The sequence below is a fragment of the Nicotiana sylvestris genome, chromosome 11 (genome assembly GCF_000393655.2).
Source record: "Nicotiana sylvestris chromosome 11, ASM39365v2, whole genome shotgun sequence".
Taxonomy (NCBI): Eukaryota; Viridiplantae; Streptophyta; class Magnoliopsida; order Solanales; family Solanaceae; genus Nicotiana; species Nicotiana sylvestris.
Window position 1 is genome coordinate 131,379,685 of NC_091067.1, and position 20,495 is coordinate 131,400,179.

At 35.7% G+C, this 20,495-nt stretch overlaps 1 protein-coding gene across 5 annotated transcripts; it reads left to right on the forward strand.

Moving 5' to 3' along the window:
- The first annotated feature begins 6,121 nt into the window (after nucleotides 1–6,121).
- LOC104235619 (E3 SUMO-protein ligase SIZ1) lies at nucleotides 6,122–20,300 on the forward strand. Of its 5 annotated transcripts, none has more exons than XM_009789426.2 (18): nucleotides 6,122–6,373; nucleotides 6,465–6,603; nucleotides 7,591–7,671; nucleotides 8,288–8,330; nucleotides 8,834–8,906; nucleotides 9,140–9,299; nucleotides 9,783–9,919; nucleotides 10,743–10,811; nucleotides 11,647–11,734; nucleotides 11,816–11,891; nucleotides 12,252–12,325; nucleotides 12,612–12,719; nucleotides 16,385–16,546; nucleotides 17,358–17,462; nucleotides 17,573–17,653; nucleotides 17,733–18,924; nucleotides 19,291–19,607; nucleotides 19,710–20,300. In XM_009789426.2, exons 2-17 carry the CDS (start codon nucleotides 6,580–6,582, stop codon nucleotides 19,452–19,454), a joined length of 2,637 nt encoding a protein of 878 aa, XP_009787728.1. In that variant the 5' UTR covers nucleotides 6,122–6,373; nucleotides 6,465–6,579; the 3' UTR covers nucleotides 19,455–19,607; nucleotides 19,710–20,300. The 5 variants fall into 5 exon arrangements, with proteins under 5 accessions (XP_009787728.1, XP_009787726.1, XP_009787727.1 ...); XM_009789424.2 differs by having other exon boundaries at nucleotides 6,502–6,603; XM_009789425.2 differs by having other exon boundaries at nucleotides 6,502–6,603; nucleotides 19,291–19,603.
- The last annotated feature ends 195 nt before the right edge of the window (nucleotides 20,301–20,495 follow it).

The window sequence follows — 20,495 nt, forward strand, 5'->3', positions numbered from 1 at the left end:
AAGTTCGAAGGATTTTCTTTACATCTTTTCAATTTCTTTTTAGTTCGATCGAAGAAAATGTTCCAAAAAAGATTTTGCTATTTATTTTCATCTTAGTTCTACTTTCTAGGGACCCGATAAAAATATTTTCACTTTTAGTTTCATCTTTAGCTATCCAGATTTGGAAAATCACATACAGTATTTTAGCTTCTTTTTATCTTAAGTTGGATTTCAAGAAAAAGCGAGCGAACCAAAATGGGTTTCACATGAGATCTGGTTTCTGTTTGAGGAGTCGAGGTTTACAATCCCGTATTCGAGCTTTGATCCATGGATTCCTGCTGATTATTCTGGTTGATGTTCTAGTTTCGGCGTTGGATTTTCCTGTAATTGCTGCTTCCGAATAGAAAAATATATTTGAAGAAAGCTACTTAAAGGTTCTTCTCTTCTCTGTTCTTACTCATGTGCTTGCTTATATGTTGAATGATCTAGGAGCAAGATGAATGCCCGTATGTGATTAGTTGTAAAATTAAGGTAGTCTTGAAAGCTCTTAAAGCAACATATATTAGAATTTCTCTCTCTACATATATATATATATATATATATATATATATATATTACAGTTCTTCTGCTAATTTGTAGTAGTATATTTTAAAATTTTAATTTATTTTGTTGGCATTCTTCCCTTTTAATAGTATATCAATAGGTTGTTTTCAAGCATGGTTTGAGGTTTTCTTCGTTCATCACTTTTTGGAAAGAGGATTTAATTTTGTAAATGTATTTTGGTTGATATTGACAGTAGTATTTCCTTTAGATTTTTGGATTTTTAGTTAGTTATTGAGATGATTTGAAAAACTCTTTTAGTCTTTACATTCTTACTATTTAGTTTTTTTTTTCATTTTTTTATTTATTATTTTTTGTTCTTTCTTTCTCTTTTTCCTGATTTTGGCGTATTTAAAAGTCAATGTTCTTCTTTAGGTGTTACGTTTTCGATCATCATTGTATTCAATTAGTTTTCTCTATAGTAAGTTAATTTAAGTATTAGAGCAATACAATTAATAGTGACATATGGGCCTTTATCTTGCTTTAGTCATTTATGTTGCTACTTGTTAGGTAGTTCACTTATATGAGGGAATGAGTCTATGTGCTTGATGGTTTTTGAGAAATTGCAAACAGGAGAAAGTTATGAACAAAGAGTGAAAATTGCTTGAATTGGCCGTGGGGTGATGTTAAATATGAAAAATCAGACAGTGAATGTTTAATTGTTTTGCTTTCATTAGTTTTCATAAACGTTAGGAGGATGTTTTAGGGCGACCACACTTGGGTAGGCAATATTAGGATGTTTTATTAGTTTTTGAGGCGAGAGGTCGTTCTCTTAGTTAAATTTGTCCGGAGAATGCCCCGAAGGATTTGTCTATATTTTATTTTAGGGTATGCCTCGAAGTATTTTTATTTGGAGATCGATAGTAGAACTCGTAGTGTTTTTATTTTTATTTTTATTCATCTTTTATTAGGTGGGGATGACCACCTAATTTAGTTTTCATAAAGTTATGAACCCGTAGTGTTTTTATTTTGCTACAATCTACAACAAGGGGATCTGGGATACCTCCTCCATCTCCCCAAACATCCCTACAAACATCAGAAACATACTCCTAAACACATTCTCCTAAACACTGTCAATGGCCTCTTCAGTACCAAATCAGCCTACTCTCTTCTTGCCAACACTGCCTCCTCGAAGGGAACAAATACATGCAACAACTACTTGTGAATCTGGAAACTGAAGGCCCCCAATAAGATCAAATCCTTCATATGGCTCCTTTATTATGAAAGGCTTCCCACTGGGGCCTTCCTTCACCATATTGGTGTACATATGAACCCAATGTGTTGTTTCTGTAATCAGACCATTGAGACCTCTGCCCACATATTCTTTGAGTGTCCAGATGCAAAATCCTTATGGGAAATTGTCCTCAAAGAGTACCATTGAAGCACAAACACAGAACACCTCCTTCAGTAGCAGGTACTGGCCTGCCACATGAGCTACTCTCAAATGAAAGCCTTTCAATAGCATCCTTACATGGGAAGAACTATTCCCCTTTAGCTTTTGACAGATCTGGATCACTAGGAATAATAAACTCTTCAACAAAAAGAAAGACATGGTCCCTGCTAATGTTGTTTTGGCAAAGGCGACTAACTATATCACTATCTCAGTCGACAAATTACCCACAAAAGAGAAACCTATCTGGGTCAAATGAATTCCCCCACCAAGAGACCACTATAAGCTTAACACTGATATGATTGCTATTGGGAATCCGGGCAAGGGATGCGTGTGAGGAGTTTTCAAAAACGCAAGCGGTAACTGGGTACTGGGCTTCATGGGTAGCATGCAACACACTACTAACACACAAGCAGAACTTCTTGTTGTGTTGAGAGGATTGCAGATTGCTGAAGAAATAGGGCTAACACTACTGGAAATCAACACAGATTTTACTGAGGTAATAAAAATGCTTAACAATGAAAATCATGTATTTGACTCAGTTAATTTTGAATGCAAGTCAATTATCCTAAGGCTAGAAGACGTAGTGGTGAAGTACAGTTACAGGGAGACGAATAAAGCAGCTGACCTGTTGGCAAAGAAGGGTGCTAAGAAGGAATTTTTTGATAGACTTTATTTAACAACAGTTCATTCGGTGTTTGCTAATCATGCTTTTTAGGCAGACATCGCAGGAAATGTTTTCTCAAGACAAATTTTGGATTGTAATATTATTACTTTTGATCCTAACGCAGGGAAACACTCATACCCTTCCTCCGAAGAAAACATTGCTACTGTTTTACCCTAACAGGTAATTTTTAATATATTTTAGAATAGCTAGTTAACAAAAAAAAACACATATAATATTATCGAATATAATTACTTATTGTCATTTCTCACTGTGAATTATAAGTCTATTCCACAAATTACTATATATTGATAATTCACCATGAAATAGTAAGCAAAGTCACCCACACATAATAATATTTTGCAATAATTTCATCTCTAATTCTATCACACAATACCTCCATATTAGTTGAAGACTTGCCTTGCATTTCTAAAGGAATACCAAAAAGCCCATCTCATTCCTCATTCTCTGCAGTAATGTCTTCATTAGCATAATAGTTGAATTCCTTATCGGTAGAAGAATATCGTCAGATGAAATTAAGTATAGCCACGGTAGTTGTAACAAAATGATTCTAGATGTCAAACTTGAAAGATTGCATTGAGCGTAAAATAGAAATAATTTTAAACATATAAAAATATTATTGTTTCCGTAAAAAAGAAGAAGTTAAGTATGCTTAAATTCAAATTCAAAAAGAGTAACTAATTATTAACAACACATAATACATAATTTAATTTTTAAAATTTAAATCCAAAAAGAAACTAATTATTACCTAACCTATCTAACTTTATCGTAAATTGCCAAGTGACCTATTGTGAGATTGTCACTTGGCTTAATGTGGAGGCTTTTTCTTCTTCTTCTTCTTTTAATAATATATAGAGTATGTGATGCAATTGTAAATTTATTACCTATTTGTAGGTAATTTTCATAAATTAGATTTGATAACTATTTTAAAAATTCGGAAATTAATAGCCTACAACAGAAGAATTATAAATGATTATTTGTAGGAAGAGAATTGATAATTCAAAGAAGGATATAGATAATTTGATTTGGTGTGAATAAAATAAGAAGATAATTTGGAAAGCTACAAGATATTATACAAAGAAAAAATCAAAAAGAAGAAAATTTAAAAAAAAAGGAAAGTTACAATATATATATATATATGTATGTATGTAATTTTAAAAGAATAGTAGAAACTAGAAACAAAAAAGAAAAGAAAAAGCTTAAATTAGTACGAGACAATTTAAAAAATATAAATTTATGGTGAGGATAGTTTTGTTATGAATAAATTAATTTTCTGCTTCTGCTTCTACTTCTTGGAAGAAGCTGAAATATTCTACTTTTTCCCAAATGTAGAAAAGTCGCTTCTGCGGCTCGCCAAAAGTACTTCTTTATCTTGGCCAAACAACTTAAATTTTTTAAAAAGTATTTTTTTGAGGAAAAAAGTACTTTTGATCTCTGAAAAGCTTGGTCGGCTCTTAGAAATGAATAATATTCTCTTCTTCTATGAAAATGTGTCATTAACGAGCTAGTTTATAATTTTTAGTTTTACCACGCTTTAAAGATAACTATAATAGATACTCCTAATTTGTTTCATCCATACTTTGTAGTCGTCTCCAGTCTAACATTCCATATACTAAACATTATTTTAAATCTCATCACGATAAAGGATCACTTTTTGCTTTTTAACAATTTGAAATAAATTAATTATCAAAGCATAAGAATCAAGCTCTAAGACTACCGGCATGCATATTTATTGAAAAAATTCAGCATGGTATCCTTAAAATGCACACACACATACACATACATAAATTGCAATGTGAAACGTCTCTGTTTATTCTCATTTCTCATTGTCATAACATTGTCATAACTAATTCCCGTGTAAATATAGATGCGGATTTAGAATTTAAATTTTATGGGTTTAACCTTTAAAATTTTTAGCATTGAACTCATTATATTTTTAAAGCTATAGGTTCAAATCTAGCATTTGTTGCAATTTAGTAGATTTTACACATAAATTTATGCTACGCATTGAAAGTTACGAATTCAGTTGAACCGGTCACCTATACGCTACATACGCCCCTGTGTAAATGCATACTTTATTAGCAATATTCGCAAAGTCCACAACCATTATACACACCTAAGGGTGGCAAACGAGCGGATCGGGTGGAGTCGGATACGAGCGGGTCAAAATGGATAATTTTAAAAAACGAATAAATCATCCGACCCAACCCGTATTTGAAACAGATAAAAACGGGTTTATCCAGCGGATAATATGGATATCCATATTGTCCATGACTTCTTAAATATCTTATGAGAGAATTCTCAGTCTTCCAAGCTTGAGGAACTTCAATTTGAGGCTTTACAAATGTAAAAGTTAAGCACATTAGTTATCCATTGGTTAACCATTTTCCAAGTGAATAATATAGTTATTTATCCATATCCATTTTTAAATGGTTCATTATCCAACCCATTTTTAATGAATAATATGGGTGAATAACCATTTTCTTTTAACCATTTTGCCACTTATATACACACCTAAACCTACCTTCATTATAAGACTAGTTTTCCTTGCATGTATCTGGTTTTTACCTTAGGATAGATGAGTTTTCATATTATAATTCAATTGCACCAATCTAAATAATTTAAGAGAACTAAGAGGAGATAAAAAAAGACTTAAAAATTTTAAAGGAAGAAAGAATAAAGCTAACGATGAAGCGCGAAAGATCATATCAAACATTATTATAGCATTGCAGATCATGAAAATCTAGTACAACAACAACTATCATTATTACATCGTAATCCCTAACTAATTAGAGTACAGGTAGATTATGCAAAATTTATCATTCTTAAAATGATAGCGTTAAATTGTTTGCTATCAAGCCAAAATAATTATATCTCATATTCATATTCATTTATAAATTCCAAGCTCACTGTATCGAAATATGAATATGATCTACTATGATGAGGCGCACCCACTTTTTCCCCCACCTTTTTTACTAGTTACTTTAGGTCTATATAAATAGTCAGCAAGCTATCAAGAAAATATTTCTATATTAGAACACCAATCTGTAAATTCGATAATATAAAGGGTTATTAATACATAAATTAGATCAATTAAAATAAAAATATCTTAAATTAAGGATTTATGCAACAATCATCGTTTTTTTTTTCTGCTTTCAAAACTTTTATCCTTTTAAAATCTACCTCAAAAGATGACTTCAAAGTTGTAAGATGCACATCGTCAGATTAAAGAGTAATCTAATCGTACGGCTGGAAAGAGTTGTAGTTTCCTAAAACCTCCAACCACTAACCAAGTGTAAAACCTAAATTTTATCGGTCTCTTCATTTTTTTGGCCATTGTGGGGCCCACCAATCTTAAAATCACCTTCCTCACATTTTCGTTTTTTGTTAATATATATTAATTTTTCTTACCTCAGAAGTCTCTTCCCACCGTACGAGCTGACGTTAGTCAAAAAGGATCTGAAGAGCAGGATACGGGCACGTACACGTGAGAGCAGAGAATCCAAACCCGGATTCGTTTTCACAGATTAAACCGGATTTGATAAACCAGGTGATACGTCCGGAACTTTGGTAGTAGTAATTCGAGGATAGCTTCATTCATGCCGGTTCTCGGTCAAGCAAAAGCGCCACCATTCCAATTCCGAAGAAGAGAGAGAGCGTCATCCGCCGCCGCCGTCGAGTTTCTCTCTCTGAAACCCGCACAGATTCATCTAATCCTTGTAAGATTTTTTTGTTAATTTCTCTTTTGTGAATTGACTTTTTTATTTATTAATAGTATTTGGTGTATAATTTTGATCAAAGTTATTTCAGGTTTGCTGATTTTTTCTTCACTTGCAATATGATTCAGATCAATTATTAATTGGATATTTCAACTGCTACGGAGTAACTTCTTGCAGTTGTGTGTATCTACGGAAGGGGTATAAAGATGGATTTGGTTGCTAGTTGCAAGGTAATTAGGTTTTAATTTCTTATCATTTTGCATTTTTTTTGGTTGAACTGCTAATTTTTTCATTTTCTGGTGCTAATTGTGAATGTTGCTTAGAGTAGTTTAATTTTCATATGTTATGGTGGATTGACTCTTTCTTGAAGTAATGAAATGCTTAGATAATTTTAGTATAATAGTATAACTAGTTCTGGATGATAAAGGTTTAGGAATAGTGATTGGTAAGTGTGTAAATGTTGAAAGAACAAACTAAAATAGAGCACCCACGGGTGTGACTTAGTGGTCAATGAAGTGGTTGAGAATAATTCTTAGGTTAGAATTCCAGCGGAGGCAAAAATACTAGTAGGTGATTTCTTCCCCATGGTCAAGTCTTGGTGGACAGAGTTACTTAGCATCTAGTCTCGGTGCACTACGCTCGCGCTATGCACGGGGTCCGGGGAAGGGCCGGACCACTCCGTGGAATTAGTACCATGTTAAAAAAAAGGGAACAAACTAAAAATAGAAAAGGGCCTAAGCCTTGATGAGTAGTATTACCCGGTAACTGTATTGGTAGGAGGTAGCAGGTACTCTGCGGAATAATTGAGGTGTGCGCAAGATTATCGGACACCACCGTTTCAAAAAGAGAGTAGAAAAGGAAGATGCCCGAGAATGTGAGCATAGTGATAATCCCGTAAGTGGTCTGTCCTGGTGGTGGATTAAGAAATGTACCAAATGATTCTGGTGTTTAGACACTCCAAACGTGCCTGCATTTGTGGAAGCTATATGGGTTATGCGATGGTGTATGTTATGTGTCGAATTGCATGTTGCTTAATATTCTGATTTTAAAATTAAAAATTAAGCAGTTAGCGGTTGGCCTAGTGATTCCTCTTTTATAGGTTCTAGAATCTAGACGTGGTTTATGGAAATATATTTTCATATCAATTTACTGACTACTGTCTGCTGCTGGAATTTATGAATTAATTGGTTTTGGTGACAATTGTTTGTCTCTTGTAGGATAAATTGGCATATTTTCGGATAAAGGAGCTTAAAGATGTTCTGACTCAACTTGGTCTTTCAAAGCAAGGGAAAAAGCAGGTTTGTAGATTTTCTATGCATTTTGAGGTTTTATGGCTGAAACACGGCTTCTTTGTTTTTTGTTCAGGTAGGTGACTGATGTGTTCGCCTTTCATACAAATCATACCTTGCCACATTATCATTTATGAGAGCGAGACCTGTGATAATGAGCATGGGCATTGCAATTTTTATGACCTGTTATCCTCATTATCTGTATTTTGATTAATTTAGGACTCTTTACTCATGCTGAATTTAGTTAGCCCTCTCGTCGGTCGTTTCCAAATGGTAAATGATGTTACCTGTGCAGCTGTCTCTTCGTGCTTTGAAATAGAAGCCTTAGTTTGGGTATCTGCAAATAGTGTTACAGAATGGGAAGGCTTGTTGGGATTTTTCTCAGCTTAGCATAGAATATATTACGTTATCCCAAAACGTGGGAAGTGGGAGGGCTTCTTTTACCTTTTTGGTTGGCGCATTAGATCTTAGTCTGTCTTCGTTCATGAACAGTTATTCTTTATCTTTCGTCTAGGATCAACATTGTTTATCTTCATGATTAAGCATAGAATAGTTGCATTCTTGCACAACATTTGTTACAGCTACATGTTAGTTTGATGTTTAACGCTAGTGTTTGGTAATGCAGGACCTTGTTGATCGCATATTAGCTACACTTTCTGATGAAAGAGGTGAGCAGCCACATTTCTTGCTTGACGAAACTGCTGGGAAATCTTAGACTTATCTTGTTTGTTGTCGGTTTTCTTTGTGTGTTTCGCCGTTCTATGTTTATCATTCACTTGCCAATCTTGTTCTGGAGTTGGAGGTATCAGGTTTCCTAATTATTTAATCGAATATATCTGCAGCCTGACTCCCTCGTTCTCGTGCAGTTCTTGTGGAACACATGTATGATTTTATTCTGTGTCTGGGATGTTGTAAGGGTTGTAATGCTTGAAATTATCTTTCATAATTAAATCTTACCCATTGTCTTGGTGATCATTGTTTGATAATAGTGAAAAGCTTAAAACTCCACTTTTCAAATATTTGTTAATTGAGGGGTTATTCTGTGTGTGTTTTTCATGTTTAGTGTGCTTGTACATGCATTATTTCTGAATCTCGCTTTTAGCAGGTGGATTTGTTTGCGATCATGGTTTTTTGATAACTGATTCTCACATACCTTTTTGATGCTGAACAGTTTCAGGAATGTGGCCAAAGAAAAACAGTGTTGGGAAGGAAGATGTTGCAAAGCTTGTTGATGACATTTACAGGTATAAAGCAGTTACAATCTCAGGATACACCTATCGGAAAGGGGAGAGATGGACTTTGATATTTAAGTCTCCCTATTCCGTTGTTTCATTCAGTTGGACATGTCTGACAACATTATTTTCTCATGAATTTTAAATGAATTGCACTTAGGCATAAGTGAGACTTTTGCCTCATAATTGGTACTGAGGAAGAAATTCTTCTGTTTTATTCATAGTGATCTTTCTTTGTCTCCCAGAAAAATGCAGGTGGGTGGGGCCACTGAGCTAGCATCGAAGTCACAAGTCGTCTCAGATAGTAGTAATGTGAAGTTAAAAGAGGAAATTGAAGACTCTTCTTACCATATGAAAATTCGCTGTGTGTGCGCAAGCTCGTTACAAACTGAAACAATGATTCAGGTTTTACTTTTGTACTAATTCTCTTGTCTCCCTTACTTATACTTATGCATACTTATATTTTCGATATACTATTGACTGGGTAGAGCTCCTCTTGTGCTGAGATTCTCTTTCAAAAGATATACCAAATCTGCTTATGTACTATGAATCTCATTATTTGCTTATAATATTTCCTAGTTAGGCTTTTACAGAATTGGATCTTTTGCATGTTGGACTATCATGCTCATCTGTAAATTGCATTTTTATTGCTGCTATGATGAAAATCATCTTGTTCATTCGTACATTACTGTGATTTCAGCATAAAGTATGCCCTTTTTAATTTTTAAATATCTATCACGATGAGGGGTTATGTATTTCTTGTGTGTGATGAGGTGCATTGTGTCAGCCCGAGCTTATTATTTTCCCAACCAGCCTAAGCATTTGAAGCTTCCATTTCTTGTACGCGATGTATCACATTTGTGTCTCATGATGTAATCTTGCTTGCAGTGTGAAGACAGAAGATGTCACACTTGGCAACATGTGCGTTGTGTTATCATACCAGATAAGCCTATGGAGGGTGGTGATCCACCAATTCCGCCTACAACTTTTTACTGTGAATTGTGCAGATTGGGTCGCGCTGACCCGTAAGTGTCACTTTTAGTGTTTACTTCACTTTTATCTGGTTCCATTAACAGAAGGAATTGTGTGATATGGCCGTGTTTCCTTTGTCTTTTAATGGGTGCTGCATTTAGTCACATATCTTCATTTTGAGGATTATTCTTTACAAATAAATCGTGTTCTAGAAATCTCTAGATGTCAAACATGCAGGTGTTTGGTTCTACTTTCTATTTAAATATTCTAGTTCTCTTCCACTCAAAAAAGTTATCTTTTAACATTATTTAGTTATAAATCTTTGACATCTTAAGTAGGTCAATTTGACATTAAGGCTATATTTTGGCTTTTCCCTCCACTGGATGAGCCAATGTGTTGGACCGATTGACAAGAGAACTAGGCTGCCTCCCCCTTATTTTAGGTAGAAACCAAGGGTACTAATGGGGCATAGGGGTGGTCTCGTTTTATCTGTTAGTACAGTGATGTGATCTAGGAGTTGTGAGAGTTGTTAGTGGCAACTGATTTAAGAACCTTAAATGATCTAACCTGTATGTTATTTTCTGCAGTTGGTCTGAAATTCACTGGGGGTAAACATTTCCCTTATATTGTACTTTTCGCATCCATAACATGTGAAGTCTGAGTAGCATTTTTTCCAGTGTAGCTTGTTATCCATAAGCCTGGTAAACAAGTGGGTGCTAACCTTGAATTTTGAGTGCATGGGAATAAGATCTGACACTTTATTTACCATGGATATGGCTACACAAATGACCATGTGATGCGGCTTTACATTGTTATATGAATACTTTATATGGTATTGCTTGTTTTACCTTCCATAACTGAATTCTCTATATGCAGCTTCTGGGTGACAATGGGACACCCTTTATACCCTGCAAAGTTGTCTATTACAAGCGTTCCTGCCGATGGGTGAGTTACCTGCAACTTTGTTTCAGCTATCTGTTCTCTATTATTGCTGGTACAGTTCTTATTACTTGGGCTTATTTTGTTTAAGGTGTTGACAGGCAGTTTCTATTGCCTGTTTTGGTGACTATTAATAAAGAGAATTTTTTGTTTGTTTTCCCCTGAAATGATGTCAAAGGACCGCCTTTGATTGCCACAAATTGATTGGTGCACTTGCATATTCTTCTTGCTATTCCATGTGGGGTTTTTTTTTTTTGGGGGGGGGGGGTGCAAAAAAAAAGTATAAGAAGACAACTTTTCTATTGTCTGCTTTTGATATTAGGGTAAGTCGTTTGTGGTTAGTGAATTACGAAAATTTGTCAAAAGACTTAACGCTAGTTTAATCTTGTATCTTGTGCATGCACGATTTTTATTTAGTGTATAAGTGGATGTCTTGGGTTTGTGTTTGCATCTGTATCTGTTGCAAGTGGCCTCTAAACACTTCCAACCGAGAGGTTGTGAGTTCGAGTCTTCCCAAGAGCAAGGTGGGAAGTTCTTGGAGGGAAGGATGCCGGGGGTCTATTTGGAAACAGTCTCTCTACCCTAGGGTAGGGGTAGGGTCTGCGTACACACTACCCTCCCCAGACCCCACTAAGTGGGATTATACTGGGTTGTTGTTGTTGTTTTCCTTTAGATATCTGTATAAATTGTTTAGAGGATTTATGCTTCTGCCTATCTTACTTGCTGAATTATTTGTTCTATCATCCACATGGCATGTTCTGTTTTCCTATTGTTTTGCATTTGTAGCCATGCAAGTATGTTATCGCTTTCCTAGTCACTCATCTCTTCTGTGTATTTTCAGCACGAACCCTGTGCAGAGTATTGAGAAAACATTTCAGATAACTAGAGCTGACAGAGACTTGTTGGCAAAACAGGAATATGATCTCCAGGTTGTTGGTTCTCTTAGTGATGGTTTCAGATTGAAAAAAGTCCTTTTGTATTCATTGTGTTTTGTTCTACAAACTTGTCAGGCTTGGTGCATGCTTCTCAACGACAAGGTACAATTTAGGATGCAGTGGCCTCAATATGCAGATTTGCAGGTGAATGGTATGCTCTGTCCTATGTTGCTGCTTTTTAATCCTGCTCCAATTGGAAGTAAATGCTGAAATTATATCTTTCCTCAATAGTTTTCTTCTGTTTTCAATAGTATTATGTCTTAGTTATGTTTGTCTCTCTAGTTTATTGTTTTTTGGCCTTAAAGAACTCAGGGGGTGACATAAACCTGAGATAGTGTTCTGGGTTTCTTTCTTACCTTTCTTAACTTAAAATATTGTTTGTGTAATTTTTTCCTGTGTGGTTCTGCTGCAAAGATTCAATTGCCATAAATGCAGTGAAGATTGCATTTACATTTTCTTTCCAGAAGATCTTTTCCCTGTGTATTAACTTCAGTTGAATCTCAACCAACAGGGGTTCCTGTACGGGCGATAAATAGACCTGGCTCTCAATTGTTGGGTGCTAATGGTCGAGATGACGGCCCTATAGTGAGTATTAATAGCATGCTCTTTTATTTATGCTTCTTGGGGAGTGAATATGTGTGTGTTTTGGTATTTTGAAATGGAAAAAGTAGCAAATTATAGTATGTCTCATATGGACTCTAAATTAATGTGTGATTCAAGTCCGGAAAATTGATCAAATTTCCAGAGAAGCAAAAGGAACTAAATTTTGGGATAGAGCATATATCCTTGTTTGTTTTTAGGAACAGTTACAGTACAACTGTGATTCATTTCAGAGGCATTTCTCTTAATATATGCCTTACCATTTTATCAGATCACACCATGCACCAGAGATGGAATCAACAAAATCACATTAACAGGATGCGATGCTCGTGTCTTTTGCTTGGGGGTTAGACTTGTGAAGCGGCGTACTGTTCAACAGGTAGTCAAGTTTGACCAGCATTATGCAATGTAAATTATCTCTTGCAAAGTAACTTTTTAACCTGCTCTTATTCAGTATTCAGTTGAAGTTTGAATTTGGAAATTTTCAATTTGTTGACAAGTCAAAAATATTTTTTCACTAAAAGCACACTAGTCCGATGTCAAAGGTATTTACAGTTTTTTGGGGGTATTGCACATTAACGGCATATGGGTAGTTTGCATGTAGATTGCACATCTTATTAGGTATCATACTAATCCAGGTTGGTGCCGAGTCAATACACTGCATTCATAACGCACCATACTCCGTATTACACAATTGCACACCCTTTCCGTTACTTCATGTCCCAATCTATGTGATACTTTTTCATTTTAAGTCTGTCCAAAGGTATAATACTTTCCTCATTTAGAAGCAATTTACTTTTGAACTTTCCATTTTATTTTAGTGAGATGTTTTATAGCAACATCTACTTCTACTACTATTACATAAGAGAGGATAAACAGTTGATGGTCAACATGCCTGCTTGGCACCTAAAGGGCGTTTTGGTAATTTCAGTTAAAATGGAGCAATATGATTGCTTAAAAAGGAACTTTACTGTAGCTTCAGCATAATCTTTGAGTGTTTTGACTAAATTGCCCCTGGGCTTATGTCATCAACCATCACCACACACTTCTACACTCTAATCCCTCACGTGGGCCCCATGTCCCACCCACCCAACTTTCTCCCTAATAGTTCAGTGATGCACTTGGAGGTCCCATTTATCTTTCCCATTTCTGCGCTTGATTTATATTGTTTCAGTGTTGATTGATTAGAGTAACTAATATGTGATATTTAGTACTATTATTTACTCAAAAAAATAATACCTCATAAATTTTAATATCTAAATGTGAATTTTTTACTTTAATTATCTCAAAAGTTTAATGTAACTTGTGAAATTATTGTTACTTTTGCTGGTAATTTATTTTTGTTTAAAAAAGTCTCTCATTAAAAGAATCCCTATTAAATTTATTGGCATCAATTCCATTGAGCTATCTCTTACATTGCATATATATTGTTTGTCAACATCGTAATTTTTAGTTTATTCTTGAAATCTTACATGATCAAGCAATTAAAAAAATGAACATTATTTATTAGTCTATCTCGTAGACATATAAAAAGAGCATTTTAAATTTTTAATAAAGCATAATATTTATTAATAATGACGTCATAAGAAAGAATAAAGAAGAAAAATATACAATAAATCACAAATTACTACAATATACGTATGCAGTAAGAAAAATGAAAGCGGGAAAGTATGCATAAGAAGGGAAAAAGGGGAAGGAGTACAAGCAATTGCAGTAGCAGCAAGAAGACTCTATAGATGAAACAATAAAAAGGGTTAAAAAGATTCACAGTAAGAGAAAGTATGCAAGAGAAAGTATGAAGTAGGCAGAAAAAAAAAGGTAAAAGGAGCACCGGAGCTAGAATTAGGAGCAAGAAGTATGTTCTGTGAGGAGGAAAAGAGTTTTTAAAAAAAAATATATTTTAAAAAGAAAAAATAAGATTTGAAATTTCATATGGTAATTATACTATATCATTACCATTAATTCTTTATTGCCTTTGATAATTGCAGAGTATAGTTACCTCATTTTAATTATGCATAATTTCATGTGGACTAAGTAATTAAATGTATAGACAAACATGTCAAATTTTGTAATTACATTAAACTACACTCAAATTAAATTACATAAAAACTTCTCAAACAAGCTCTGAGAGTTTAAATATTTGAGCTTCAAATTATCTGTGTATATTATATTTTTTGAGTTAAGTATGATTTATGATTAAATTTAATAGTTTTACAATTTAGCTCTGGTTATATTTTAATACAATTGGCTGTGCTGGAGGGATATGGGAAAACAGAGTTGGGGGAAGAGGATGGTAGAGGCGAGGAACAACTTGGGGAGTGTAAAAACAAAAAGGATGAGAAATCAAAAAAGTTGTAGTGTTCTACTGACCGCGATAAAAGGTGGTGAGAGGGAGGGACTGGATCGGAGAGAGTTTGTAAAAGTGTGTGCTTTGCAGCACCTATGATGTTCTACGTAGGCAGTATAGGAAGGGGAGAGAAGATATTCTGGGTTTTATAGACAATTGAGTACCTTCATAGAGAATTATTTGTGAAGATTTACTATAGTATACATCTTGTATGCATGGAATTTTTATTACTTTATTGAAAATAAAGAATAATAGATTTGTAACCTGGAAGATGAAAGTAGCGGAAATGAGGATGTTGAGATGTATGTATGGGCGTACTAGGAGGGATATGATTAGGAATGAAGATATTCCGGACAAGGTGACAAGATGCGGGAAGCGAGACTTAGATGGTTCGGGCATTGAAGAGGAGATGCACAGATGCTCCAGTGAGGAGGTGTGAGAAGTTGATTGTGGTGGGTCTTAGGAGAGGTAAAGTTAGGCTGAAGAAGTATTGGGGAAAGGTGATCAGGCAAGACATGGCACATCTTCAGCTTACCGAGGACATGACCTTTGATAGGAGGTTGTAGTGGTCGAGGATAAGGATAGTAGGTTAGTAAGTAGTCGAGCGTATTTCCTTTTCAAACCTGTATTTCTTTTCCATGCCTGTAGTACTAGTGTTCTCGTATTTCCTATTCTTAGGTTTCTATTACTATCGGTTGTTTCTTTTGTTTCGGTTATATTATTTTTCTGGTTGTTGTTACTGGTTCTCTTTTCATCTTTCTTTGTCATAACTGTTATGATTTTGCATTCCTTGAGTCGAGAGTCTATCAAAAATAACCTCTCTGCCTTCACACGGTAGGGGTATGGTCTGCGTACACTCTACACTCCCAGTGGGATTATATTGGTTATGTTGTTGCTATTGTTGTGTATTTGTAACTTGACCTCTAGCCTAGATCAACTCAAGTTAAATGAAGTCTCTATCGTTATGCTCAAAAAATCAAATATGAAACTTCATACACCTTAAAGTTCATACAATTCAACTGAATTTTATGAAAGTCTTTCATTTGCTTTTTTTTTTTTCATGTAAGTTTGGTTTTCCCAAAATGTGTTGTACGCATGGAATTTTTATCACTTTATTGAAAATAAAGAACAGTAAATTTGTACCTTGGCCTCTGGCCTAGATCAACCCAAGTTAAATGAAGTCTATTTCGTACTGCTTAAAATATCAAATATGAAACTTCATACACTTTAAAGTTCGTAAAATTCAACTGAGTCTTATTAAAGCCTTTCATTCGTTTTTTTAACCTGGAAGTCTGATTTTCCCAAAGTGTATCCTAATTTTGGCCTGATTCTTCTTCTGGAACCCCCTTGAAAGATATTGTCTCTCGTGTAAACAAGGTGCTCTGCCAACTGAGCTATAGCATTTATTGCTTGTGAGTAATGTTTTACTAGGTGTCAAGGTCTTAAATTGAAACAAAAGTTGATCCAAAAGCAAACCAAGTATCTTACAGACAATTAAACAATCAGCAGTTTTCATGATCTCAAGATTATACTATGGCTATAGCTTTCCAGTTCTGGCACTAATATATTCCAGATATTGTTATAAAAAGAATAGATCCTGATAGCTTTCCATTTACATGAACTAGACATGTTAATATACAAGGGATCTTCTGTATAGACTGTTTTATGGTTTCTGATATAATTTTTTTTATTGTTAGGTTCTTAGTTTGATCCCAAAGGAGTCAGATGGTGAGCAGTTTGAAGATGCTCTTACTCGCGTTCGTCGTTGTGTTGGTGGTGGGACGGCCACTGAAAATGCCGATAGTGATAGTGATCTGGAAGTGGTTGCTGATTGTATTCCTGTCAATCTTCGCTGCCCTGTAAGTGCATATCAAACTTATAATCCTGTTGCTTGCATCATCTATTATTTTGTGTTGTTAAGTTAATCACTGTGTTATCTCTACATCCATGCCCCTTCAGAGTTAGATAATCAAGCTGCAAGCTTGTGCAATTGCACACAATGTGGCCTTAGTCGACCCCTAGAGCTCTATTTGTGAATCAAGAGCCACCACTAGCCACAATCTTAGCTAGCGTTTGGGCATAGATTTGATTGAAACTTGAAAAAAGAGTTTTTGAAGTTGTGTTGAAAAATAATTTTTGAAAGTTGAACTTGTGTTTGGACATGCATTTTATTTGAAGAAAAGTTGAAGTTTTGTGAGTGGAAGAATTTCACCCAAAAACTGCCCTAAACCAGTTTTTGGGAACTTGTAAATTTTAGAATTTTTTCCCCAAAACATGATCATATTTCATAAACAAAAATTGTTCTCAATTTTTTTTGAATAAATGAAGCCAAAATTTATGGCCAAACGGGAGCTTAGTCTTGGATGTTATTTAAGTGTTTATTTTATTGTTTGAACAAGAAACCATAGGATTGACATTTAGGTATCACCTGATCAAGAAAACATGGTGCACGGGCTCCCGAGAGGCCTTCCTACTGTACTGGTGTCCACCTTGTATCCTGCTATTATTATGTGAATTAATTTCTCTGGAGGAGGATAGCTTGTCAATATTTTCAATGTTTTTCTTCTATTTGGATTCTATCCTCTGTATGGCCTTGTTGCAATATTTTATTTGCTGTGTAGTGCAGCACGAGTCATAGAGTGCTCAATTTTTTATGTATGTGCATTACAGATGAGCGGTTCAAGGATGAAAGTTGCTGGAAGATTCAAACCTTGTATACACATGGGCTGCTTTGATCTTGAAGTCTTTGTTGAAATGAATCAAAGGTCAAGGAAGGCAAGGAACTATGACCCAGAACTAGATGTTTCCGCCAGCATAATATCTGAGTTTCCATCATATTATCCACCGAATATTGTTTGTTTACAAATCTTGTTCATGTGATGCAGTGGCAATGCCCCATCTGTCTCAAGAACTACGCTTTGGAGCATGTCATCATAGATCCATATTTCAATCGAATCACTTCTCAGGTATTGCTAGTTTTTGTTTATGATAATAATTATGTCTTAACCTTCTTTAGCTGATTTTTCACTCGGTTTTGCGGTACAGCTGCGAAGTTGTGGAGAAGATGTTGCAGAAATTGAAGTGAAACCTGATGGTTCTTGGCGTGCAAAGATAGAAGGTGATCGACGGAGTCTTGGGGATCTTGGGTGCTGGCACTTACCTGATGGGAGCCTGAGCGAATCTCTAGATATAGAGTCGAAACCTAAGCCCGAAATTCTTAAGCAGATTAAACAGGAAGGAGGCTCTGATGGCAATGGTCTTAAAGTTGGATTGAGGAAGAACATAAATGGTTTGTGGGAAATCAGCAAACCGGAAGACCAGACATTTTCATCTGGAAGTAGATTGAGAGACAATTTTGGTCAGGATATTATTCCAATGAGCAGCGGTGCCACCGGTAGTGGCAAAGAAGGTGAAGATGCCAGCGTTAATCAAGATGGCAATGGGAACCTTGACTTTTCGAACAATGCGTTTGATCTTGAGGCCATTTCTCTTATTGACCCAACATATGGTTTTGGCAACGGAAATCCATCGGTACCAGCAGGAGATGCCGAAGTTATTGTACTAAGTGATTCTGAAGAAGAAAATGAGCCAATTATCTCATCTGGGCCTATCTTTAATAACAACCATAATGATGCACCTGTAGTTCCTTTTCCAGGTCAGTCACAAGGAATTCCAGATGCTTTTCATGACTCTACGCTGGTTAACAGTGGGAATTCATGCCTGGGGCTGTTCAATTCTAATGATGATGAATTTGGGATGAACATGTGGTCTTTGCCTTCTGGAACCCAAGGGGGCCCTGGTTTTCAGTTATTTAGTTCTGATGCTGATGTTTCAGGATCTTTAGTAGATGTGCAGCATGGTTCTATTAACTGTCCCAGTTCTCTCGGTGGCTATGGGTTGGCTGCAGATACCGGCATTGGATCTACTTCTCTTCTTCCTGAAACATATGCAAATCGCCCCAATGCTAATATAAATGACAGTTTAGTTGATAATCCCCTAGCATTTAGTGGTAATGATCCCTCACTTCAGATATTTCTTCCTACTAGACCATCTGATACGTCAGTTGAGGCTACGAGGGATCAACCTGATGTTTCAAATGGCGTTGGTACTGAGGATTGGATATCACTTCGACTTGGTGGTGATGGAGGTGTTCATGGTGATTCTGTTGCAAATGGGTTAAGCTCTGGGCAGCAAGTACAAACAAAAGACACTGCCTTGGACTCATTGGCTGACACTGGTATCTTCTTGTTCTCCCTTTTTTTTTCTTTTCTTTTGTGGTGGTGGTTTGGGGGGGGGGGGGTCTCATTATCCCATTATGTCAGAATTTACATTGCGGGTCCTGCTAAAAAATATATAACGGGTAAATTGACCAGAATTAACTGGTTAAGCAGCTAGTCTTGTTTGGATTTACAACAGCGCTAGTTGGGAAGCTCCAGTATAAGCACAATTCACAGAACTTAAGTAGTGCCATGTAGCTCTTTTACAGTTATTTTCTTTTCGGTGCAGTATGTCTACCTATCCTGGTAGATGATATTCTTACAAAAGAGAATGTGTTATCAGTAGTTCTTTTTTGATTCATGTATTGGAGCTTTTCTAAATGTAGGTAGTGATGCTACTGTTTGTGCAGCTTCATTGCTTCTTGGTATGAATGACAGCAGACCAACTAAGAGCAGTAGAGAACGATCAGATAGTCCTTTTACATTTCCTCGTCAACGTCGTTCTGTAAGACCAAGATTGTATCTAAGTATTGATTCGGATTCTGAATAGGAGCAGATTCCATGGTGGCAGGACAATGATTATTTTTGCTCAGCAAAGTATGTGGATGTGACAAGATGAGCTCTTGCTAGTGCGCACACATCGATCAACAGGAAACCGCTCTGTTACATCACTGCTGGCACCTAGGAGTTCTCTTATTTGTAGGTACTCCACTCTGCAAATTCGTATTAATATGTATTCATGTTTGTTCATTTCAGATTCCTAATTCCCTGGCGCCCTCACCTCTCTCCTTTATGTTGCGAGCAGGACCGGAACACATTCTTTTCTCTTCCATTTCCTGGATGATTCCCCAGAGGGTGATCGCTAGTGAATTGTACATTTGGACAGCTTAGCTCAGTACAAAAAGTAACATCCACTGGTAAATCAACTTTGGATATAGAGGGGAGGCATTTTAGTGATTCAAAATCTCCTTTTGCCTTGTGGGAAGCCAATAGCCTGTAAATCTTTTAACTAATTTGTAGAAAGTATAATGTATTAATCGGTCTAGCTCAATGGACGGTGGATAGCGCCAGATTGTGCATGAGTGCACGATGTGAAAATGAGGTTAAATCTCGTGATATTTTTGGTGCGAGGAAAGGTAGGAGGGACTGAAGACACTGAGGTTTTTTGCTCCCAGTCCAATGTATTTGGAATGAGAAAGGAATGCAAAACTCATGATAGAGTTGTATGATTATGTGTGATATGAAGGTGGAGGAAAACTGTGCCCAACCCTTATGTGAAAATGATAACCTGACCCTTGTTTCTTGTTTGTAAAGCATATTGATAAGCTGACTCAGTTGATATTTGCTAGTTTATTCCTCCTTGACACCTTAATATCATAAATTTTGGCGGGTTAAACTGTGGTATAAATGACTGCAATCTAAAGACACAAAAGCCGAGAGCATTTCTATCATATGGTCTATCTTTAGAAAAGCCAGTTTCTCTCCTTTAAAACTGGCTTTTGAAGGACAAGTGTCTTATGAGCGCAAGTGTTCATAAGATCTGTTATACGATTTCTATCATAAAAGATCTGTAAAACACTTGCACTGCAAA